At 39.9% G+C, this 26,786-nt stretch overlaps 1 protein-coding gene across 12 annotated transcripts in view; it reads right to left on the bottom strand.

The window, feature by feature from the left end:
• slco4a1 (solute carrier organic anion transporter family, member 4A1) overlaps positions 1 to 26,786 on the bottom strand; it is a 183,390-nt gene that overhangs the window by 11,149 nt on the left and 145,455 nt on the right. For all 12 annotated transcript variants that reach the window (XM_087994815.1, XM_087994812.1, XM_043710617.2 and 9 more), the window contains 7 exons: positions 23,682 to 23,803; positions 19,288 to 19,399; positions 13,588 to 13,742; positions 9,649 to 9,844; positions 7,706 to 7,871; positions 5,036 to 5,208; positions 166 to 230 (listed from right to left, as the gene is read on the bottom strand). In XM_087994815.1, coding sequence (XP_087850941.1) covers positions 166 to 230; positions 5,036 to 5,208; positions 7,706 to 7,871; positions 9,649 to 9,844; positions 13,588 to 13,742; positions 19,288 to 19,399; positions 23,682 to 23,803 — 989 coding nt within the window. The remainder of the gene's footprint in view (positions 1 to 165; positions 231 to 5,035; positions 5,209 to 7,705; positions 7,872 to 9,648; positions 9,845 to 13,587; positions 13,743 to 19,287; positions 19,400 to 23,681; positions 23,804 to 26,786) is intronic.

The following is a 26,786-nucleotide window of genomic DNA, read 5'->3' as shown; positions in this document are numbered from 1 at the left end:
ATGAAATTGTTTATAAATAACAATAATAAATTGAAAGAATATAATATCAAGGCTTTGAATTATTCAAGTAAGCTTATATTGTGAGTGTCTCCGTTAAACAATTAGAGAAATGCATTTTGATTTAAGCTGTTGCTTTACCACTAATGGCTATTGAAGTATCCTTACCTAAAGTACGGACCAAGATCCATTGAATACCAAGTGCAAATGATCGTTGACTATCAGGGACACACCTAATTAATGAAAATAAAAACCTTTGTTACACATAATTATTGCAGAACATTGTTTTCAACCCCTTCAGTAATTCTGGTTAGGCCATTATCCAATTTGGGGAACATACTTGCAATCCAGCAACTCGTAGATAGATTTTGTTTATATTAGGAGGAAATAAATGGCTTGTGGTGAGCACTGATACATGTGCTGGGAACTTCTCTTATATTTACAAATCAATTACATTTTTATCTTTTGAAACATTCTTGAAAATGGAAAATTGGTGACCATTAATTGTCTTTAAAGATGTGTCTCGTTAGCATTATCGGATTTTACCACTCTTAACAGAAATCTGTTTAGAAGTGACTGGCCAGTACAGAGATGCACTGTTCCTGTACCTGTGTTACGTTGAAACACATATTTTGTGTGTGAATGAAGTGAAGCATTTTTCTTTATATCAGAGACATAGAAGCTTTTAATTCAGAAACACCAGTTTCCTGTTGTGTTTGCATTGGCTTTGAAAGAGTAGTTGTGCTTCATCATTGAGCTGCTTTTGGGGGTCATAATCCCAAAAAAGCCTTGTACTTAAATACCTGTCCTACGTCACCACCTTTTAGGCGGAACATTCCAGACACTGACAACTCAAGTGAAAAAATACATCTCCTCAGCTCTCCAGATCTTGTGGTGCGACAGCCTCTGGTTGTTGATGTAATCGAGAGTAAAGATTGCAAAATCATCCTTATTTTTAAAAAAAATCCTCTGATAATCTTAGTTTTCTCTTTTGCAAGAACAACAGTAAGCTTTCCAACCTCTCTTTATAAATCCTTGTTTCCGGGTAGCATTCTAGTAAAAATCCTGCTGCATTGTTCTAAGACTTTTTCCGAAAAGTACGGCCCACAATATTCTAACTTATGTCTATCCAGTGATTTATAGGGCTGAATTTGACCAGAAATCAGCTAAATATCCATTTTGGTGAGCTTCATAGAAACTAGAAGCAGGTATGGGCCTTTTGGTCCTTCAAGCCTTCTCTGCCATTTAACACGATCATGGTTGATCCTCTATCTCAATGTCATATTTCTACCTCTGCATCGTGCTCCTCGATGCTTTCAAAAATCATTTTTAAAATTCTCTCTTCCTTGATTACATTTACTGACACAGCCTCCACAGCCTCCTGTTTTAGAAAATTCCACAGGTTCATTTCCCTCAATTTTCCTCATCTCAGTCCTACTGTTTACCCAGTATGCCTAGACTGTATCCCCAGGTTCTAGACTCCCCAGCCAGGCAAAACCTCCTCTCTGCATCTAATCTGTCCAAACCTGTTAGAATTTTATAAATTTCAATCAGATCCCCACTCATCATTCGAAACACAAGTGAATCCAGGCCCAGTTCAACTCTCTCCGTCATATAACTGTCCTGCCTTCTGAATATCAGTCTAGTGAACCTTCACTGCATTCTCACAGAAATACTCACCACTGCCTGGATATCTGGCACTGATGCCATATTTCACTCTTACAAATTTACCATCTAGAAGGACACAAAGATAGGTGGAGAGACAGGTAGTGTTGAGGAAGCACGGAGACTGCTGAAGAACTTGAACAGGCTAGCAGAGTATGGGAAGATGCAGATGGAATACAATATAGTGAAGTCCAAGGCTATGTATTTGGTAGGAAGAATAGAGGTGTGGATTATTTTCTAAATAGGGAAAGGCTCCAGAAATCTTAAGCACAAAGGGACTTGCAAGTACTAGTTCAGGATTCTCCTGAGGTTAACATGCAGATTCAGTTGGCTGTTAGGAAGGCAAATGCAATGTTAGCATTCATTTTGAGAGCACGAGAATACAAGAGCAAGGGTGTACTATTGAGGTTGTAGAAGGCTCTGGTCAGACGACATTTGGAATATTGTGAGCAGTGCTTGGTCCCGTATCTAAGGAAGAATGTGCTGGCCTCGAAGGTTCACAAGAATGATCCCAGGAATAAAGGGCTTGTCAAATGAGGAGCAGTTGAGGATTCTGGGTCTCTACTCAAGGGAGTTTCATTGAAACTTATAGAATACGGAAAGACCTGGATACAGTGAACATGGAGAAGATGTTTCTACAAATAGGAGAGACCAGGACCTGAAGACACAGCCTCAGAGTGAAGGGAAGACCCTTTAAAACTGAGATGAGAAGGAATTTCTTCAGTTATGAGTGGGGAATCTGTTGAATCCATTGCTGCAGAAGGCTCTGGAGGTCATGTTATTGAATGTCTTTATAGATAGATAGATTCTCAATTAGTAAGGGGATCAAGGATTATGCGGAAAAGGCAGGAGAATGGGGTTGAACCTTGATTGAATAGAGGAGCAAACCTGATGGGCCAAATGGCCTAATTCTAGTCCTGTATCTTATGTTCTTATGGACAAGGGCAGCACATACATGGGCACACCATCACTTGCAATTTCTCCTCTAAGTCTTACCATCTTGACTTGGAAATATATCCTTGTTCCCTCAGTGTCACAGGGTGGAGCTCCCTCCCTCCCTGATGGCATTGTGGGTGAACCTACAACAAATGGATTGGAGCAGTTCAAGAGCCAGCTTCCCAAGAGCAACTAGAGATGGCAATAAATGCGAGCCCAGCCATCGCTGCTCACATTCTATGAATGAATTAAAAGATGGTATGCAGCAGGCCAAGTGTTGTCAGTCTGGAGGTGTCTTGCACAGCTCCTGTCACTTATCCCAGGTCCCTGTCTCATAAAGGTCAGGGACCTGGGGTATATGATGGATGGGGTGTTAAAGCAGAGACTATGATACCAGACCCTGACAGATTGATCAGCGACTGCCACCCAGTTCACTGTGGCATCCACATTCTGAAGGAAGATCCAGTAACACTGTAAAACATCAACAATTTTCTCTGCTCCACCCGGGTAAGTGTAACCATCTTCTCTCCTCACAGCCTCTCTTTGTCACTGCAGCAACCTCCCAACAAGGCTTGTGTTCTACCACTTTCTCTATTGCTTGTAACATCTTTCCTCAGTCATTTTCACTCGTCCTAACAACCCACACTACATATCCTATCAGGCCTTAGAGCTGCCTACTCACTCAGTCACCACCTATTCCCAACCTGCACCAGCACTAAAACTGGGCCAGATACTTTCATCTCTCAATTCCCTCAAATTGTCTCATTCCAGGGGAAAATATCTCATGCTAGGACGTGACAGTCAGGACAGGCTGTTCCTGTGGTGAGGCATAAACCCCCATGTCCTGCTAACCAGTAAGGATCATTGCCCATCGCTATGTTGCGCTCCCATTACTTTGAATGTACTTGTGACATGCCTGAACTTCTACTGTTTGTTCACAATGGATTCTTATTTGTTTCATGTAGGTATGAGTGGATCTGCATGTTCTCAGCAGCCAAGAGGCAGGTCCTGCAACACTACTATTCTTCCACCTCTGAGGAAGGAGCCACAGATCCCTCAGAGGATTGCCTCCTTTACCCTTCAGCACTGCCATCTTAGTAGGAACTAGTGGTAGGTTAAAGTCAGCAGCAGGTGCTGGTAACACAGCACTGCCCGTGTTTTCGCAGCTAGCCAAGGAAGGAATGCCCGGGTCCTTGGCACTTGCAGGACTGTTGGAGGCCTGGCTCGATGGTGTCAGAAATTCAGAACTTGCTCGAAATATAGAGGCACAGGATCTGCAGATGCCCTCATTATTTCTGCCATTTTACTCCCCCTCCTCCTTCAAGACACATCTTAAGCTTTAACTTTTGCTTGCCTGTCCTAATATTTCTTGCGTGGCTTAGAACCAAATATGTTCAATAACATTTCTGCAAAGCACCTCAAGATGTGCAACAACATTAGGGGCATTACATTATTCAGGTTGTTACTTTATTTGCATCTATGTTTGTTTGCTAACTCTAAACTTAAAAAGTATTTAGAAAGATAGCAACATAGAAGATAGGAGCAGGAGGAGGCCATTCAGCCCTGCAAGCCTGCCCATCATTCATCATGTTCATGGCTGATCATCCAACTCCATAGCCTAATCCTGCTTTCTCCCCATAATCTTTGATTCCATTCACCCCAAGTGCTGTATCTAGCTGCCTCTTGAATACATTCAATGTTTGGGCATCAATACATTCCTATGGTAACGAATTTCACCGGCTCTCCACTCTATGGATGAAGAAATGTCTCCTTATCGCCGTCTTAAATGGTCCATTCTGAATCCTCACACTGTGACCCCTGGTCTGGACACACCAACCATTGGGAACATCCTCCCTGTATCTACCCTGCTAGTCCTATTAGAATTTTATCAGTCTCTATGAGATCTCCCTTCATGCATCGGAACTCCAGCAAAAAGTAAATGTAAAAATAACTTTTCACTTCATTATGCTTAAATTGAAAAGATCTTCTAAAGTAATTACAAAGATAGGCAAGAATGACTCTCTTAATGGCTAGTAACCAACTACCATAAAGGCAGAATGTCAGAGACTCTGACTCTGTTCCAACTTATATTACAGTCTAACCCAAAATATGCAATTATTGTAAAAGGCTGAAGTTTGCAGATGCTGGGAAATGCTAGAAGTGTTTACCAAGTCAGGCAGTTTGGCTCCACAAGTGCTGCCTGACCTGCCAAAATAAATAGCCAATTCTATAACAAATTAAATTTATAGCATATCTTTGCTGCTGTACACATTTATTATACTCTCTAATAAATTACTCATTTGGCAATGCTGCTAACCAAACCTGAAAAATTACAATAAAACTGAAATGAATTTGTAGATTTTTTTTTTAAAAAGAAAAAGAATTTGCATTAGGATAGAAAAAGTAAGCATAATGGGCTGCTAAATAACCTTATTACCTCAGAGTTGCGGTGAGTGCAGGAATACTACCCAGAAATGTGAACAAAATCACAACGAAAAATAGCACCAGGAAGAGAGGCATGTGGGAACACGAGGAATTACACTTTCCAGATTGTGCAGTACCCTGCCCAGATTGAAGGTTCTCCATAACACAGAGACAATTGTGGTAAACCTAAAAATAAAACAATGCAAATAATAATTACATAAAGTCTCAGGTTGCGTGTGCATTGCTCATGTTCAATTCATTGATTAGAAGAAAAGGAACTTGCACCACCACAAATACACTGTATACCTATTCATTTTGCCTGAAACTGGAGTTAGTGCTGGAATTCAGGTTAGTCCAACCAGTACATACATACACCGAGACTCAGAAGATCTCAATCACTTAAAGACATCATCACTCCCATTAAATCTCAGCACTCTAACAAATTGCATGCATCAAGAAAGTGAAGAATTACAAGCCTATAAACGATCTCAAATTATATATTCAAAATACCAATTTAAGATTTTTTTGGTAAATAATTATTACTATCCATAAAAGGTATTTTTCCATTGACATTATAATGTGCAGACTAGATGGTTATTAGATGACATTTACCACAGGTTCATAATGAGGAAATATCCTACCTTGCTTAATCTCATTTATCTTGCTTTGACAAAAACAAAGAAGCCTTTAAATTAAGGAGTCGTAGGATTCCTGCAGGGTGGAAGCAGGCCATTTGGCCTACGGAGTCCACACCGACTCTCCAAAGAGCACCCCATTCCAGACATACTCCCCCTACCCGATAACTCTGCATCTCCCATGGCCATCCATCTAATCTGCACATCCCTGGACACTCTGGGGAATTTAACATGGCCAATCCACCTAACCTGCATATCTTTGGACTGTGGGAGGAAACTCATGCAGACAAAGGGAGAACTTGCAAACGCCAAATAGACAATCACCCCAGGCTAGAATTGAACCGAGGTCCTTGGTGCTGTGAGGTAGCGGTGATAAACACTGAGCCATCCTGTTGCTATTATATTTATAAGCAATCTGAATCCAAAGCAGTGAAGAAGAAAGTCACTAAAATAAAGAAAACTGGGTGCTGGCAAAAACTAGGGAGACAAGAGTGCGTTAAGGGTTAGTGCTTGGATTCATAAAACCTTGTGAGTAGTCCAGTGTCAGAGGTTAATTTATGAGGAAAATTGATTTTCAAACATTCAATTGGTCTAGCTTCAGCAGCAATTCAGGCAGTAGGTTCCAGCCTTCCTGAACACAGTGTGAAGATGACTTCACCTCTGTAAAAATGTACTAAACTATAGCAAGTAAATACTTAATCTCTGACCATAATGAAAAGACAAATAGTTTGGTGGACATGGAGAATGCATGGAGGGTTCATGTGGTACAGTGGTACCATTCCTATCGTTGAGCCAGTAGATCTGGGTTGGAGTGTGATTTGTCAAAGGTTTATTAGCATTTGTCTGAACAGACTGAACATGAATGGAAGCAAAACAATATTAATTAATTAAAATGACATGTTGGGATTGTCAAATGGGCTCTTTTTTCTCTTTTAAGGACCAGGTCTTTTTACTTTGTGTTTTAATAAAACTAGGTATTGAAATGAGAAATTTCTGTTTTAAAAATAAGTGTTTGATAGGGCAGTGGTAGAATTTTAAGCAAGTAACCTGACACTTATGGTGGACATTGTGGAAACAACTACTTGAACAAGCAGCAATTAAAGTTTGACTGGAGATGATTTGAAGCTATAGAGGTATATTTATGCAGCTTTTGCTGGTAACAATATGTTGATTGGTCTATGGACTAGTGACCAGCTATCAGTAGACCTTCTTGCTTGTCAACAACTGTTTGGTTGGTTCTCACATAACTGAACAGGCTTGGAGCTGTGAATAAGTTTCAGAAAGAGTGAGAGAGACAGAAATATTTATTTCTACCCCAACTCAGGCACGGTCTCTGTTATCTGCAGTCAAAGTTCAACATAAACCTGAGGAAAATCAGTTCATCGTTCCTGCAAAGATTATAGTAGCTCTGACTTTTGACTGGTAAGTCAGAGACCTTTTATAAGTAAACCGACCATTTTGTATCTCTCAGCAACCAATGGAAGCTCTCAAAGAAAGATAACTGAAGCAATGTGCTGGCCAACCAGAGTTATAAAGATAATCTCAACAACAATATCTGTGAACAACGATTACTGAATTGTCTTTCCAGTTTCCCCTCTCTGTCCATAACCGGTTTTACTGTCTGTATAAGGGAAAGTTTATAAGGGGATTACAATTTTAATTAGTACTGTTATCTGGCCCTGTTTACTGGTAATAAAGTCTAATTATCTTTAATATATAGTAATTCTTCTGCTGTGCAAAAACCTAGTCTGCAGTTTCAATCAAGCAAATGGGGAAATTTTGCATACTTTTAAAAATCTTTAACTTTTGTGGTGACTCCAGGAATAGTGGGCTTGATTTCCATTACACTACCCAAGTGATCTGTAACATTCTCCATAACTTTTGATATGATATAGTTAAATATCCATCATGCATTTTTTGTTTAATTAGTTAAAAAGAGAATTTGTTCATTCTGTTTAAAGGCTGTAAGTACATGCAGTTAAAAAAGAATTCCAGTCCTTTACAAAGGCTGTCAACTAATACACAAAGTAGAAACTAGAAAAAAATACCTTTCTGCCATTGTCCAACAATGTTGTATTCAGTTCTGTACATCCAGCATGGCATGGGGAGTAGTACATTAAACCATTTTCTCCACAAACTGGGTGATATACTTCCATTGAACAGTTACACTCAGTATTGCAAGCTGCAGTCACATTAACTGGACCATTATAAAAACTGTGGAAAGCAATGTCTCAGCATCAATCAGCACATTCCCTGGTTAATTGCATCACTGAAGCCTTAAAAAAGTATAAATCAAACAATTAACGTATTTATGCATCTTCCACATTTCATCTTAACAGTAGTGGGATATCATTTCCATTATACTACCCTAGAAAGTTGTAACAATCTTCACATCTACTCAATAGAATATTGAACGGGGTTAACAGAATAAAGTATTCCTATCCGTTCATACCTATTTATACATACCAATATTATGCAATCCGTAATAACATGGAAGATTTCTGCAAATTATGCACTAAATATTGAAACTAAAAACACAGATATTGAAGATTCTTGAATCCCGTGAGAAAGTGTGAGCTGCTTACATCACCCAACTTACTGAAATGTATCAGAAAGCTGTGCATATTGATACACAGGGCCATGTTCTTTGCAGACAGAAAGAACATACACATTCATTGTACTGATTTCATCTCAACAGAATGAGAGACAGTCTTTCACGGGTTATTTCTTAAGGCGATAATTTACTTTGTTTGAAGCTTAAAGCCTGGCAATTAATTGTCAATCATCATTAATTGATGCATTTTCCCATGGCACTGCCTTCATAAGTGTCCACTTGTCATCCATTCAAAACTCTTATGCAGCATAAATGTTGGTTTTCTCCTTAAATTGGTAGTGTTTTGAATTAACGAAGTCATTGCAAGATGAAACTTTTTACACAAAATGTGCCATTTTTCAGCAGATTTACAAGATTGCTTAAGGTTTAATGTTGAAGACTCCAAAACCAATTTGATGATGTCATATAGTCCTATATGGAAAATCAGGGAGTCCATCTCTAAACCCTAGTGGGGTCATGCATGTCTCCTTACTCCTGATAGATTTAGTGATAATGGCTAACTCTGCAACATAACCTGTAACATGCTGTCATGCAATAAATTGCATCCTGTTATTAAGAACATAAGGACTTAGAACTAGGAGCAGGAGTAGGCAATTTAGCCCCTCTATTTGATATGATCATGGCTGATCTCATCTGAGCCTCAACTCTACTTACCTGCCTGTTCTCCAGAACCCTTCAACTCTCCATAGCTAATTAAAAATGTATCTCCTCCTTAAATTTACTCAATGTCCCAGCATCCACCACAGTCTGGGATAATTAATTCGACAGGTTTACGACGATTTGAGAGAAGTAATCTCCCCTCAGCTCTGTTTTAAATCTGCTATTCCTGATCCTAAACCTATGACCTCTCATCAAATGACAATGCCTCTTCTTGCTGAACTTCATAAATGGTTCATTCTCTGCCACTTAAACTAAACAGACCCCACACACTCTGTATAGAAAGAAGGATTTGCAACACCCAAACAACCAGTAGCTGATCATGGTTAGCCCCACAAGACATAAGATACACAAGTTAAAAAGAAGCAGATAATGAATAAGTATGCAGAGGAGGTGAGAAATGAAACTCTGTATGCACCAGAGAAGAAGTGGTAAGAAAATGTCTGAACAACTTTCAAATTGACAAACTGTTTTTGTACAAGTACTAAGATAGTTCAGTTAGGCATTTTGTCTGAAATAAGAGAGCATATGTAGTTCCACTAATTTCTCAGATTCCAAAGTAAATAAATTGTGAAATCTTGACTTAATTTTCAAAGGTGTATTATTTACTAATCTTGTTGACCATTAGAAAATAGATACTTCCTTGCATTAATGATTGAATACCAAAACTATGTAAAAGTTTTAAAATTACCAAGTTTATAATTAGATATGTGCTCATACCTGCCGTTGAAAGTAGAAGTGATTCCAGCCACAGGCACGTTCGGGCAGTGAATGCAGACTATGAAAATAGCTAGCAAACCAAAGAACGTGCAAAGCAGACAAAACTTGATGATCCCAGCACAACGGAGTTTTAATTTATTCACAATAAATCCGCCAAGGAAAGTACCACCTCCACCTGCTGGGACTACAAGGTAGCCTAAAATTGGGGAAAGCAACAAAAAGGCCATTACAAATCGATTTAATTTAGATTCAGCAAGTGATCACCTATGTACTCTCAGTTTTTGACCATTATGTGTCTTTGCAGTAAATGATATGTGGTTGCTAACAATCATTCAAATAATTTAACATTCCTTATAGGCACAGATGAGCATATATACTTAATAAAAAAAGAAAGAACAATGGATGGAGGAAATCAGAAACTAAAATAGAAATTACTGCAAATGCTCAGCAGGTCTGTCAGCCCTGGGAATATATCCTCCTTAATCAAACTTCACCAAGTACATGATGACAAAGCAATTGGATTATTCACCAATATGGAATTAGACCTCACTCTTTGAAATATAAATCATAAATATTCATTTAATTGAGGCATCAGCTGCAACCTAAGTCATGTTTAATGGTATAAATTGTTTTGGATTTTTTTTTGGGAGCTCAAAAAAGGTCTGATTAAAGTTCCCAGACAATGATCAAGGACAGTTCAAGCACAATTTAAAACCTGAGCTCAGTACAACATTAATTTCCGAATCTGGAATTGACATACTGCACCCTTCTACTTAATTCCACAGAGCACCCACAAGGAGCAACTGTGGAAATGGACCAACAAAAGGGAAAAAAATTGACATTTTTTTCAGCTGGGCCCTGAAATAGAGCCAAGGCAGGTTGGAGAAAATCTGCAATTCTCCCAGGGAAAAGCAGGTAAGGTTGGTACGTCTAAATTGCTGAGTCGTGAGGAGAAGACTCGGAAGAGATTTACCCAAGATGTTGCAGAATATGGAAGGTTTGAGATATAAAGAAAGATTGGTAAGGCTTGGACTTTATTCACTGGAAGGTAGGAGGTTGAGAGATTACAGATCTGACAGAGGTTTATAAAATCATGAGGAGAATAGATAGAGTTCATGGTAGGTATCTTTTCCCTGGGATAAGACTTTCAAGATGAGGAGGCACATTTTAAAGGGGAGAAGAGAGAGAGATTTAAAAAAGACAAGAGGGACAATTTGCTTATACAAAGGGTGGTTCGGGTGTGCAATGAATTTCCTGAGGAACTGATGGATATGGGCAAGCACATGAATAGGAAAGATTTGGAGGGATGTGACCCAGGAGCAGGCAGGTGGGACTAGTTTAGTTTGGAATTATGCTCAGTATTGACTGGGATGGATTGAAAGGTCTGTTTCTGTTTGACTCTATTACTCTATGAGACAGTTCCTGCTCAGAGACATAGATTTATTCATTAACATACATGTCAAAACATAATGAAATAAGGCACTACACAAGATGAATAAGGAAATCAACCATTATACCAGGGTTTCATTGTCTTTTTAAGTATAAAAATGTCATTTCCATTATTTGATACAAAATACACATAATTAGTTATCAATATAGAAATTATCGTGTAATTAGTTGTAATTATAAACTGTGATCTACTGTTTAATGAACAAGTCCACTGTTTTTGACAGCAAAAGAAAATCTGTCACACAATTATCATAGAATGGAATCCCTATTGTGTGGAAGCAGGCCATTCAGTCCATCAAGTCCACTCCAACCTTCTAAAGAACATCCCATTGAAAACCAACCCTGGATACTATGGGCAATTTAGCACAGCCAATACATCTACTCTTTGCTACCTTCCCCTACCCTCCTCCCTGACCTATCAACTTCATCCCCACCCCCACTCACCTATTGTACTCTATGCTACTTTCTCCCCACCAACACCCTCCTCTCATTTATCGCTCCACCCTTCAGGCATTCTGCCTCTTTCCTGATGAAGGGCTTTTGCCCGAAACATCGACTTTCCTGCTCCTCGGATGCTGCCTGAACTGCTGTGCTTTTCCAGCACCACTCTAATCCAGAATCTGGTTTCCAGCATCTGCAGTCATTTTTTTTATCTAATCCACCTAACCTGCACATCTTTGGATTGGGAGAGGAAACCCATCTAGATACAAGGAGAATGTACAAACTCCACTCAGACAGACACCCGGGGGTGGAATTGAAGCTGGGCCCCCTGCGCTGTGAGGCAGCAGCGCTAACCAGAATTGTCTATTGTCTATACCTCCAAAGTATAAAGGGCAGCATGGTGGCTCAGCGGTTAGCGCTGCTGCCTCACAGCTCGAGGGGCCCAGCTTCAATTCTAATGTAACTTGTGCAACATAAAAACATTACATTTATGGCAGTATGCCTTATCAGTGACATAACAGTTTCAAGAATCAGTCACTACAATTTAGAAATGGTCTGGTTTGTTAATATTTATATTGAATCTCTGATTTTGGGCTCTTATTCTCATATCTTTATGATGGTTTCACTATGAGTTTGATGATTTATATTTTCCTGGATCTCTGTTTGCTAATAAATGCCAATAACATTAAATAAAATGTAGGCCAGACACTGAAAGTATAATTACAGACTACATAATATAGGAAATGTACAAAGAGGAAAAAGATATCAGATCTCTTGCACACGATGGAGGAATGTAGAATGGAATTAATTCAAACCAGTATATTGTGTTGGTGTATGGCCAAGTGTGAACATAATTTGTAGGTTAGATTGCTTGGAATTGGACGCATGTAGTTCAGACAAAGTAAAAGTGCAAAACAGCAGGCCTGGATATATCCACAATACATAATGACATATCTGGTACCAAAGAATAACATCCCACATTAACTCGACCCATCAACTTGCAGTGATGCCTGGGTTAGGCTTGATGAGTTAATGCACAGACTAAAATTACAGGGCCATACTAAATGAAGAGAAAAACACTGGCAATAACAAGAGATTTACGAAAGCATATGCCGAAGTGCATCTTTAGAACCAGATGTGACCTCATTCGAAATTATATTTTGCTATTAAAGTTCTCACTGGAATAGACCAAGACCACATTTAACAACTAAGAATATGAACAGCCATAATTCACTGTGTACCAGAAGCAACAAGATTGTACACAACCATTAATCTGTATCATGGTCCAATGCATTTTAACCATCATAAAATCAGAAGATTAACTTCAACAGAGAGTGTCGAAGAGTCAGTTATACTGCAGCATCATTCATCCATTGGAATGACAAACTGCCCTAATGAGGATACAACTACCTGCATGCTAAGTACCATAAGCAGCAGATTATATAGCAATGCACTGCTGCAATGAATGGGTTGGAATAGAACTTCACAGCCAAGTGCTTTATCTCCTGTCCCCTCAATTTTTCATTGCAACCTACAAGGGTAGATCAGAAGCACGATGAAATACCACAACTGCCAAAGCAAAGTACCTCATTAGCATGTACGACTTCCTGAAGGCAACTAGGAATTCTCAAGTTTTGTCTTGCCCTGTGACACATTCCACAGAAAGAATAAGAGCAACAAGTCCATATGTACTGTCTTGCCTCTGAATTCTTGATTAAATCACACACAATCCCAAACTGAACTTCTATTTCTTCACAATTACTGATGGATATTCTGGAATTTGCTCTCTAACAAAGTGAGAGTGTTTCATCACATGCCCATAGCAGGAAGGTCCTTCAACAGCTTCAAAGGGTGAATGTTAAAAATGTTGCACCTGAGTAAATATATCAGATGATAGCAGCAATATGACCATCTCACTACCATTTTTCACTATTAAGTTAAGTGGCTCAGGTGAATAAAACATAATGTGGATACTCACTGGCTGCACTGGACTCCATTATTAAAACTGTTGCAAAATAAATCTAAATAACTCATGTATTCTATTCTTACCAAATAGGGTTGCAGCTTGTGAGGCACTCAGACTAAACTGGGATTCAAGGAACTTGGGACCGAATGTAGACATGCCAGCTATTAGAGTGGCCTCTGTTGCTCCTGACAGACAGAGAAAGATGAAGGTTGGATTCCTCAGCAATAGCAATGCTGACCTGTGGACAGAAAGATACGGTCATGCTGTTAAGAGATGCATCAACAGTATAAGTGTCAAATCCTGTCACGTTTTCTTCCTCATTCCTTCTTGTTTTCTGCAGTGCACCAAAACAAATGAAATAGAAAGCCATTAAAATTAAGATATCACGTGTAATGATGAAGGCAACATTAAACGGAGACACAACGATTTAGGATTTATCCTTGGCTTTCTTTAAGTTCTCAGTCATATATGTTCTGGCTAGGAGTTGGAGTCCAAGTTGAATCCGACTTTCCTTGTGAGAAAATCACACTCTTTCTCCTACCAGTGAAAATGGGAATTACCAGCAATAGTAATAAGAACTCTGAATCCAGGACATCTATGTCATTTATAAAGATCCCTGTAGCCTCCCTAACTCTGAAAATCTGGACCAATATTCCAGATTGGGTCTGGCCGAGAATGTATGCAGTTGATGCATTAGTTTTTCATTTTTCAATTCCAATCACCTTGAAAATCATGGATGAGACACATTTTTCTTCAATTAAACATTGGGGAAACCAATTCCATTAGTGGGGGTTATTATTGCTATTAATTCAAAAACTCAGCTAATGTCCTGGGGACCCAGGTTCAAATTCCAACAGGGTAGGTGATGAAATTTGAATTCAATGAAAAACATCTGGAATTAAGAATCTACTATGACCATGAAATCTTTGCCGATTGTTGGAAAAACCCATCTGGATTCAGGGAAGGAAATCTAACCCTCACCTGGGTATAGACTACATGTGACTCCAGATCCACAGCAATGTGGCTGACTTTCAAGTGCATTCTCAAATGGCCTAGCAAGCCACTCAGTTGAATCAGTCTCTATGAAATCTCAACAGAGAAATGAAACTGGACAGACCATCAACCCAGACACCGAAAAAGCCAACGGCAGAAACGGCCCTGTCAACACTGCAAAGTCCTCCTCACTAACATCTCTGAGCTTGAGCCAAAACTGAGAGAGCTGTCTCACTGAAGAGTCAAACAACAGGATGACCTAGTCATACTCATGCAATCATACCTTACAGACACAGTGTCCCAAGTATCATCATCACCATTCCTGGATATGTCCTGTCCCACAAGCAGGACAGGGGTAGTAGCACATTGCTATACAGTCAGGATGAAGTTGCCCTCTTCAACATTCTGGGGGTTACCATTGACCAGAATCTCAATTAGACTCACTATATAAATATGGTAGCTACAAGAACGGATCAGAGGAATAGAGTACTGTGGCAAGTAAATCACCTCCTGACTCTTAAAGCCTTACAAGGCACAAGTCAGGAGTGTGATGGAATATTCCCCACTTGCCTGGATGGGTGCAGCTCCAACAACACTGAAAAAGCTTGACCCCATCCAGGTCAAAGCAACCTACTTGATTAGCACCACATCCACAAAATTCCACCACTGATTCTCAGTTGCAGCAGTTTTTGAATTAATAGCAATAATGCTCAGTAGCAGCAGTGTGCATTACCTATCAGATGCACCACAGAAATTCACCAAAGATCTCTAGACAGCACCTTCCAAAGCCACAACTACTTCCATCTAGAAAGACAAGGGAGCAGATACTTGGGAACACCACCACTTGCAAGCTCCACCCCAAGCCATTCACCATCCTGACTTGTAAACATATCGCCGTTCTTCCACTGTCGCTAAGTTAAAATCCTGAAACTCCCTCCCTTATGGCATTGTGGATTTACCCATAGCATGTGGGCCGAAGTTGTTCAAGAAGGCAGCTCACCACCACCTACTCAACAGCTACTACGACTGGGCAATAAATACTGATCAACCAATGACACCCACATCCCATAAAGTTAGATGCCATTGATTCCATTCCCCTCTCTCTCATCAAAATGGAGCAATCATTCTGCAATCTCAACATGACACTTGACCCTGAACTGAGCACCTTGTTTCAATATCTTCACCGTCACAAAAATTGCTCAATTCTACTTCCATAGCATTTCACATCTTAGCCTTGGCTTCAACCCATCTGTTGACTTGATCCCTCACCTATTCTTCTGCTACTGTCAGAGTTGCATATGCCAATTCTTTTCTGGCTGTTCTCCACTTCTTTATCTTTCACCAATTTTAGCTCATCTGAAATACTGTTGTTTGACTCTTGCCAAGTGCCTTTTGTCCATGACACTGTCTTGATGCTCAATATTGATTTCCGATTCACTAATGTTTAAAAAACTTCATTAGCCTCGAGTGTAGGAAGTAACGCATGACACTCCGGTACATTTCTAGCTGTCACATTTAACTCTCCACCAGCCAGATTTCAAAAACAACACATATAATAACTTAAGTTATAAGAAATATCTGTGTGAGTGTGACCTCTAGAGTGTAACTGGAACAGTGATGCATGTTCTAAGTACAGAGGAACTTTGATTATCTGAAGGACACGGGCGGGAAGTATTTCGTTCAGTTAATTGAATTCTGGATAATTGAATGCTGGATAAATAGTTTAGCCAAGCATCAGGACCTTGCGGTCTTGCTGGATAATCTGATCTTCAGATAATGGAATGCCGGATAATAGACAATAGGTGCAGGAGTAGGCCATTCTGCCCTTTGAGCCTGCTCCACCATTCAATATGATCATGGCTGATCACCCTTAATCAGTATCCTGTTCCTGCCTTATCTCCATAACCCTTGATTCCACTATCCCTGAGAGCTCTATCCAACTCTTTCTCAAATGAATCCAGAGACTGGGCCTCCACTGCCCTCTGGGGCAGAGCATTCCACACAGCCACCACTCTCTGGGTGAAGAAGTTTCTCCTCATCTCTGTCCTCTTTACTGTAGTCAGTATATATTTGCTAGCAGCTGGAATGAAATATCAAACTGTCGAAGTAGAGAAACAGCAGAATTCCGAAAATTAAAAACTCACAGCAAAGCTAACTTGCATTTATAAAGCACTTGTAATTTGGGAAAGTCACTCAAGATGGTTCAGAGAAATATAATCGCACAATAATCTTCAAAATTCTCATCCTGGTGATCTCTCCAATGACTCAATGCTCCCGATCACTAGGAACTCCTCCAACCTCCTAGGGATTCTCTGCTCATCTAATCCTAGCCTCCAATACATATCTTCTCACCACAATTGGTGACCATTCCTTAAACTCTAACCTTACGAATTCTTACCCTTTTCCACTATGATCCACCTTAAAGCCTCTTTAGCAATGTTTTACAGTAGCCATTCTAACTTGTGTCTGGATCAGTGGTGCTGGAAGAGCACAGCAATTCAGGCAGCATCCAACGATTTCGCTGCTCGTTGGATGCTGCCTGAATTGCTGTGCTCTTCCAGCACTAATGATCCAGAATCTGGTTTCCAGCATCTGGAGTTATTGCTTTTACCCCATTCTAACTTGTGTGTCTTAGGCTTTGTGTCAATTGTATCATTACATTCTTCCGAAAGCACAGATACTGCCAGAACTGCTGAGTTTCACCAGCAATTTTTGTTTTCGTTTCAGATCTCCAGCATCTGCAATTTTTTTTATTTTAATATATAAATGTGAATAACTTTAACTGTGAAATTTTAAGAACACTGACATTTTTCTACTTTCACAGTTTGACATTTCTTTCCAGCTGATGGCAAATAAAATCTTACTTTTAAAAACATAAAAGTATTTTTCCAAGTAAACATAGATACTTACTTTTGCCTCAAGGTATTTTGTGTGTTACTTTTGAAATCTAGCTTGTAGAGTGTCAAACATGACGCTAAGAAACTGCTGGAGTGTCATCCTTATATTATTTCCTATAAGGGAGCTTCATGAAGTTTTCAGAAACACGGTGAATTATGGGGAAAGGTTAATCTGTCTGCTCAGGTTTCCATGCCTCCTTGTATTGAATAGAAATGGCAGAGAGGACTCAACTCCAGGATTCCTGAAAAAGACTTATCACTGGCGTTGTGACTCACTCTGGGGTAAGGATGTGGGTAACGAGCCCACACACCCCATACCTGCTCCATTGTTGAGGTGGACATTTCCTCCATCCTCCCACACCTTTAGTTTTGATGGATGTATATGCTTTTATAGAAGATGTAGCTCGTGACTTCTCAGAGAGGTTGTGAACCATGACAGTATCCTAGTATGAAGTCAGGAACCAAAAACTCAAGAAAGATGTAACATTCCACCTTGAAGTGATTTTTCAATGCCCAAGGTTCGATTTTCTAAAAACAAACATGTAATGACCAGGTAATAAGGAGCCAAACAAACACAAGCAGTGAAATTTGCCATAAAGAAAGCAACCATCTTGCTCAAATTAACTCGTAGACATTGAAAAACTGATTCAAAGGAAGATCAACCAACCAAAGCTAAGCAAACCTCCCCCCCCATCCACCAATAGAAGTGTGTAAGCAAAACTTGCTGTAATCGTGGAGCTCGGATAAGCATTAATAACGAGGCCACCTGGCAAAACAGTCGTCCAGTCACCTGGACAGGAGATAGTTTGCCAAGATTGAATGTTTTGCTAAATGGGCTGAATTTTAAACAAAAGCAAAAGTTCCTGGAAAAGCTCAGCAGGACTGGCAGCAACTGTGAAGAGAATTGTTCTGAGCAAAGGTCACCGGACCCGCACCATTAACTCGGATTTCTCTTCACAGATGTTGCCAGACTTGCTGAGCTTTTCCAGCAACTCCTGCTTTTGTTTCTGATTTACATCTGCAGTTCTCTCAGGCTGAATTTTTAACTCTGAGTGAATGGATTTTGTGTGAGTTAAAGTCGAACTGATTTCCAGGAACTCCAATGGAAACTCAGGTACCAGAAGGAATCCTGGTTAATTGATAAGAATTATGGGTTGGCTGTGCATAGCTCAATGATATGTACCACAAGTGACACCAGGATAATGGAAACAAAATGATCATACACTCTCCCCAGGTCCGTACTTAAGAAGTCGAACATAGGAAATCTGGTCTCAATGTTTTCTGAAGAGTGAACAGGTAATGAGAAGGACAACCTTAGAGTTGTCCTTCCACTGACTTAGCTTATCACTGAGTTGGCTTATGTTAAAATCAATACCAAAGTAACTGTCAATCTGTTTACTTTAGAGACTCCTGATGATTTGCACTTATAGACTGACCAATACAGACAGGAATCACTGAGCGAGTGATTTGGAATTAGTTAAGTTAGCAGAATCTTTGCAAAAAGAGGTTGTAGATTTCCTTTTTGATAAACAAGTATTCGTTTCGGATACAAGTATTTTTCTATCAGCATTTCCATGTTACATGGGATCACCTTGATTTCAAACATTATTTTTGAATTTGACAGCTGTTTCTGTTTTTTACAGCTGAATGCACCTTCCTGCTATATTTATCTGTGTCTGGAAACAGTGGTGTGGCTGACCAGGAAACACTCTGGCTGTTATTGCCTACTGTAGGATGGATTTACAGGGTCACAATCAAGCTGTCCATTCATGTTACAAACACATTTGCCAAGTCCTGAAGCAGAGAGATGACCACTGCACAACATGGTCTCCTTTGTAGAGACTCCCTTGCACAGACATGATTAGATAACAATAACTACATTGTGCACATTACCTCGGCAAGTCCTTTAATGTCTTCCCAAAGTCTGGTTCCAATGCTGATTGGTTGCTTCCATCCTTCAACTGATGAGCTTCAGAGACTCTCATTGTCACATAACGCTGCGACCCTAAATTACAGAAAAGTTGCTCAGCTGGGATTTTATCAAGACTACACACAGTTACAGTTTAGAATCACTTTTACTGTTTTGCTACATGGGTAAAACTATTGGAACATCCACAATGAACTGTTAAGAATTCATTAGAGCTTCTAGTCTACTGTAGAGATGTTGAGTAGCTGATATAAACATGGGATCAAACATTTTCAAATCGCATGCATTGATGTTGGAACACAAATATGATGACACCCTGTGGCCGCAAAATGCATAGCATCAGGATTTTTATTCCCATTCCCAGAAACAGTGAAGATGATTTGATAAGCATAACAGGTGACTGAATGAAAGCCAAGCCGTCACCTGAAAAAGTTCTGTTTATTTGATTTGAAGAGACGTGGATAGACGACTAGCCTAATTTAACTAGTCCCAGCTTCAGGAAAACAACCTAGCTTTAGGAAGCTGCAAACCTCAACTGTTTAGTAATTGCTGTTTGAAATTTAAATCGGCAATTTTGAATCTTCCAGTAAGAGACGAGTAGAAATCCCAGGGTGCCAAAGACAATTAAAACCAATCGCACTAACTTTGGTCAAACTGAAATAAAAAGGGACCCATCTGTTTTGCATAAATACATTTCTAAACCATGTGGAAGCAGGGAAATGCTGGTGAGGTTTGTGCATTAACACTTGTATCATTATTTTTACTATCTGCACTAGCACAAAGAAAGTTTTGAGGGGTCACGAACATTTTACTTAGGTACTATACAGATTTAGGATATCCCAATGAACTGATTTCCATGTTCAACATGGCTAAAAAAACCCTGAGGCTACCACCGTTCTTCCAGAAGAGCTCAGTTTAATGGATTTTGAACAGGAACTCAGCCGGCAATTGATACTGTTCAACTGACTAATACCATGATCAAAGTGCAGCAGATACAGTGATGTTGTGTTTCAGTGTGTCAATGCACTTCTACATTGAGGTACACTGCTGCTAAGAAATAATTGTAACACATTCTGTTGTTTCTCTGAGCAACACAAGTAATGAGGCAAAAGTGAGGACTGCAGATGCTGAAAACCAGAGTTTAGATCAGAGTGGTGCTGGAAAAGCACAGCAAGTCAGGCAGTGTCTGAGGAGCAGGAAAATCGACGTTTCGGGCAAAAGCCTGATGATTCCTGATGAAGAGCTTTTGCCTGAAATGTCGATTTTCCTGCTCCTCGGATGCTGCCTGACTTGCTGTGCTTTTCCAGCATCACTCTGATCTAAACACAAGTAATGATACCAGCCTTTCTTAAATTTTGCAAGGACACAGATTTCACATGTAATCCATGTCATATTATACAAGATGATTATTTTGCAAAAATGATACATCTTATTCAAAGTTTGTGAGAAGATTTGTAGCTCGGGTGCTCGTTGTTGTGGTTCTGTTTGCCGAGCTGGGAATTTGTGTTGCAGACGTTTCGTCCCCTGTCTAGGTGACATCTTCAGTGCTTGGGCGCCTCCTGGGAAGCGCTTCTGTGATGTTTCCTCCGGCATTTATAGTGGTTTGTCTCTGCCGCCTCCGGTTGTCAGTTCCAGCTGTCCATTGCAGTGGTCAGTATATTGGGTCCAGGTCGATGTGCTTATTGATTGAATCTGTGGATGAGTGCCATGCCTCTAGGAATTCCCTGGCTGTTCTCTGTTTGGCTTGTCCTGTAATAGTAGTGTTGTCCCAGTCGAACTCATGTTGCTTGTCATCTGTGGCTACTAAGGAAAGCTGGTCGAGTCGTTTCGTGACTAGTTGGTGTTCATGGATGCGGATCGTTAGCTGTCTTCCTGTTTGTCCTATATAGTGTTTTGTGCAGTCGTTGCATGGGATTTTGTACACTGCATTGGTTTTGCTCATGCTGGGTATCGGGTCCTTCGTTCTGGTGAGTTGTTGTCGGAGAGTGGCTGTTGGTTTGTGTGCTGTTGAGTCCTAGTGGTTGCAGTAGTCTGGCTGTCAGTTCGGAAATGCTCTTGATGTATGGTAGTGTGGCTAGTCCTTTGGGCATGTCCTCGTTCCGTTGTCTTTCCCTTAGGCATCTGTTGATGAAATTGCGCGGGTATCCGTTTTTGGCGAATACGTTGTAGAGGTGTTCTTCTTCCTCTTTTTGCAGTTCTGGTGTACTGCAGTGTGTTGTGGCCCTTTTGAATAGTGTCTTGATGCAACTTTTTTGTGTGTGTTGGGGTGGTTGCTTTCGTAGTTTAGGACTTGGTCTGTGTGTGTGGCTTTCCTGTATACCTTTGTGGTGAATTCTCCGTTCGGTGTTCTCTGTACCATCACGTGTAGGAATGGGAGTTGGTTGTCCTTTTCTTCCTCTCTAGTGAATCGGATTCCTGTTAGTGTGGCGTTGATGATCCGGTGTGTGTTCTCTATTTCTGTATTTTTAATGATTACAAAGGTGTCATCCACATATCTGACCCAGAGTTTGGGTTGAATTTGCGTTAAGACTGTTGTTCTAATCTTTGCATGACCGCTTCTGCTATGAGTCCAGAGAGCCATTGATTTGTTCATATATTTGGTTGTTGAATGTGAAGTGTGTTGTGAGGCACAGCTCCAGTAGTTTGAGTATGCCGTCTTTGTTGATAGGTTCACCGTCCTGTTGTCCATTCTGTATGTCCAGCAGGTTGGCTATTGTTTCTCTGGCTAGGGTTTTGTCGATAGAGATGAACAGTGCCATTACATCTATATCACTCACTCAATTTTACTTCTGGCATAACAGATCAGAGGAACGACACTGCTGAAAAACTGTATCTGCTGACCTTGCACAAACACAATGAACAGATGTTACACTGTTGAGACATCAATGCTTAACATTTATTTAAAACTCCCCTCTCCATGATCTTAGAAGATGACTTCACCCATTGATTTTAATGTGGTTCATAATTCCATTTTACTAGCAGAGAGAAATATTCAGATAAATATGCTTTTATGGGTTAATACTTCATACTATTATTTCAGGTCTCCTGCATAAGTTGATGATTTTAATTTAGTTAACAACTTTCAAAGTTTTGTTTTCAATTCAAATAATTCCAGTTTCTGATCAAAGCTGAGCCAACAGCACAATGATTACTGAAAATTATGTGTGCCAGTAATACTGATCATGTGGAACCATTATGCGGATATAGGGAACAGGAACTGGTCTGTATCCAAAAGTCTAACTTCAAATACTACAAAAGGAACAAGGTATAATTTTGCATGTTAATTCTTGCCCAGTTTTTCAACCATGTACACAATGCAGTTATTTTAATCTGTCTGGAAACTACAGTTATCTTGTCAAGATTCTCAATAAACAGAGGTGTGAAGCTATAAACTGCATTCTCCCCTGACAGCCAGAATTTTAATTTACAGAGTACATACAGGAACCATGATCCTGGTCAGCACATGTTTTCAGAAAGAGGCTGGGAGATTTCACATTGCCAAAGCATTAAGCCTGACTGTAGTAAGCTAATAAGAAGCCCAACAGAGAAATACAAAAAATAAACAACTGCAGATGCTGGAAATCTAAAAGAATTAAAAAGAAAAATTGCTAGAAAGCTTCAGCAAAGATCAAGAATTTGAAATGTTGGGCAGAATCTTATAGATGTAGGAGCACAGCCTGTTCTTTCTCATGACTGATCACCTTTTCCAGAACCTGGCTCCACTTCTAAGCAGATGGAGAGGCTTCATTCTCTTGATGTAACTGCACGTCCCTGGATATTAACAAACATTTCTTGACATCTCTCTCTTCTGACTGCTCACAAGTGGTGGGTCTGATGTGTGGAAAAACCATAATGAGGACAATTTACTTTTGCAAAGAATTTCATGCTCCATTGTCTAAGTTTCCCTGTTTTTCTTTGATTTTTTAATATGTATGGTGAGAGGGTTCACTCCTCCTCACTTTAATGAGTTTTGCCTTCAAGTCTGTGGTCGAGGGGCATCACCCCTCAGAGACGTTCGAATGTTTCGTTGTGAGTTAGAAAACAGATTTTCTGAAATTGAACAAATGTTCTGGATAATAATGCCCGAAGGTAATCTTTTCTGGGTGTGGTAGCCTGTCTCAGCTATTAAGCATATTCCTACAAGTTTGCTATTTTCAGGTCACATGACCTTGGCAGTCATTTAAAAAATTTCTACCTCATTTTTAACTGTGTTCTCTCAATGCCAAAGTTCAGCGCTATTCTGTAAGTTGATCAGTTTTCAAAGATTAACAGCCTGAAATAATCACAAGTTACTTTTGTAGAAATGTAATGAACTAATATTTTACAACATGAATTCTAGCTTTAGCTACAGACTCAGTACCTGGAAGCTGTCGAGGATAACCAAGGATTGGGACAGATATGAGGAATGCAGCTGCTCCAGCTCCAAGGAATCCAATCCACCATGCTCCAACCCATAAGGGGTTTTCAGAGGTAAGGTTAACCCTGCAATGAGAAAGTTTACCAATTAGTTTTGGGAGAGAACATTTTCATGGTGGACAAAACATTTAGGGAACACGGACAGTTACAGACATTGTTTGAAATGTATTCCAACTCAATCAAAGGATAAGTCACTGCATAAATTCAATCAAATTCAATATTTAAGAATTAACTGATAGCGTGACCCTTTGAACAAATGTGAATGCACACTTACCAATGCAGCATCTTATACAATGGCAGCTGGTGAAGAAATATGTAATCCAAGAAATGAGGAGTCAATTGTCAAATTATTGATCACCTCTCAGTTTAGCACTCCTCAAATTCTAGATATTGTAACTATAACCACTCATCATCATAAAATACACAGTGTTAGGACTTTTGTGCAGCGGTCAGAATCTTGGAAATGACGGTATGATTAATTTGTTTATCATACAGGAGTTGGTGCTAGCTCTTTGTCCTGATGTCAATCACACATTTTTTCCATTTTCTTTTCAAACTAATTCAATTTTTTCTGAAACAATGTCATAAACTGTATCTAAACAGTCTCTTGTTAAAGGGCAGTCTCAGAGTCATAGAGGTTTTCAACATGAGAACAGGTCATTTGCCTCTACTTGTCCATGCCGCACAGTTTTCAAAATTAATCTGGTTCCATTTGCTTGTGATGGGTACATGTCCCTCCATACCTATCATCCATGTACCTGTCCATTATCTTAATGTTCTATACATTAATACCTTTCAAGATTTTTGATTATTCTTTTTCAAAGGAGAGTATTTTGCAATTGAGTTGAGATTGGATGTACTTTTAAACAAAGTGAAATTTGTATCATATGGAACACAGCAATGGTGTATCCAAACAAATATAAGCTCACCTATTAATATTAGCATGGATTTATGAATAGCAGTTCATGTCTGACTAACCTAGTTGAATATTTTGAGGAGATCACTATCATGGTGGGTAGTGGACTACACTGGTGCCAATACAGACTTCAATCTCGCTGCACACAAGTAATTATTGGCAAAAAAATTGGATTGTTTGGAATTGGATGCCACTTTTGGGGAGATAATGGTGTAGCAGTAACAGATGCAGAACAACAAACAGTACAGCAGAGGAACAGGCTCCTGCATTAACACATGGTGCCTTTCCAAACTAATTACCTTGGATTACCTGCACGTTGTCCATACCCCACTAATCCCTACCTATTCAGACATTTGTCAAGATGCTCCTAAACATTGGTATTGTATCTGACTCCACCACCTCTTCTGGCAGGCCTGCCAAAGGTGGTTGTGGAGGCAGATAAAATAGCAACATGTAAAATATATGCCTCTCACATCTGCTTTAAACTTACTCCCATTTCTCTTAAACGTATGTCCCCTAGTAATTGGCATTTCTACTCTGGGAAAAAAAAAGACTCAGATTATCCATTCTATTCATGCCTCTCATAATTTTATATATTTCCATCAGGTTGCCCCTCATCCTTCAATGTTCAAGTGAACACAAAACAGGTTTGTCCAATTTCTCCTCATAGCTAATATTCTCCAAACATGCAACTTCCTGGTAAACTGGGTTGCTGTACCCTCTTCAAAGCCTCCACATCCTCTGGAAGTGTGCCAACCAGACAGCACACCATATTCTAAAAGGGGCCTAACTAAAGTCCTACACAGCTATACAATGTTGAGGGACTTGCAATCCAGCGGCTGAGGGTAATGCTCTGGAAATATGGGCTCGAGTCCAAAAATGGCAGCTGGTGCAATTTAAATTCAATTAATAAATCTGGAATGCATTGCTAGTGTCAGTGATAGTGTCTATGACAACTATCATTCGTGTAAAAACGCATCTCGCTCCCTGCCGTCCTTCCCTGGCGTGGCCCTCCATGTGATTCTACACCCCGATACAGTAATTGACTCTTCAACACCCTCTACATTGGCCCAGCAAGCCACTCAGATGAACTTCAATTGGGGAAATGGAATAAATGCTAGTCTCGCCAATAGTGCACACATTTTGTGAGAAAATAAGAAGAAATCTAAGGAGTGCACCTTAGCCAGAGGATTATCAGTGTTTAATCATTTCAATCCTAAATATTTCTCTTTAAAATACCACCCCTCTTAGTCACAGAAAAGAAAATATGATGTGTAAGAAGGGCCAAGAGTGAAGAGTCTAATGATATGGGTTGGGAGATATAAGATAGAGAACAGGGATTACAGGAGCATTTTCTTACTGGCAGGATGTAACAACTGGTGATCCCCAGAGATGTCTGCTCGGACTTGAGCTTCTCACGACAGACTTCTGAATCTTGCCTGAAGAACCTGTAAATCTATGTTTGCAGATGATCCCAGTTTAGGAGCCAGAATACATTGTGCAATTAGTAATAAGGAATGGCATGGGGACAGAGACAGACAAGATTGGTGGGATAGATGGAATTCAATGTGGGGAATGGTTAGCGTCATCCAACTTGGATCCAAGAATGACTAACCAAAACATTCTCATGAGAAGTCTTACCACAAAAGGTCAAGATTTATTCTTTAACCTCTTCCGTTCACACCCTGTTGTTTTGAGGATGGCAATGCGAATCAGCAAATGGAATTTTCTTCACAGTTATTTTGTATGTTAACTTTTCTTATAGTCGGTCTTAGTAAGTGGACATCACTGGCAAGACTAGCATGTATTGTCTAATACAAATTCCCCTTGAGAATTTGGCAATGAGCTGCTTTCTCAGGCTGTGGCAGTCCATGTGATGAAGGTGTTTCCCTAATGCTTTAAGAGACAGAGCTCTGGGATGTTGTCTCAGCAACAGTGAAGGCCTGGAAAAATTTTGCTAATTTAGGAGTACGATGGAACCCTCTCTTTCCTGGATGGTGCTCAACTTCTTCACTTTTTTGGAGTGCACTCATCCAGGAGGGTAATCCATCACACTCTTGATGTCTGTCTTGTGGATGGTGGAGTCAGGAGCTGAGTCACAGAACATCCAGCCTCTGGTCTGCTCTCATAGCC

This window comes from Chiloscyllium plagiosum, unplaced genomic scaffold (assembly GCF_037043375.1).
Source record: "Chiloscyllium plagiosum isolate Xiang-an unplaced genomic scaffold, Cpla_swu_hap1 HiC_scaffold_15, whole genome shotgun sequence".
Lineage (NCBI taxonomy): Eukaryota > Metazoa > Chordata > Chondrichthyes > Orectolobiformes > Hemiscylliidae > Chiloscyllium > Chiloscyllium plagiosum.
The sequence above is the reverse complement of the archived record's forward strand: the minus strand, read 5'-3'. Positions and strand labels throughout refer to the sequence as shown.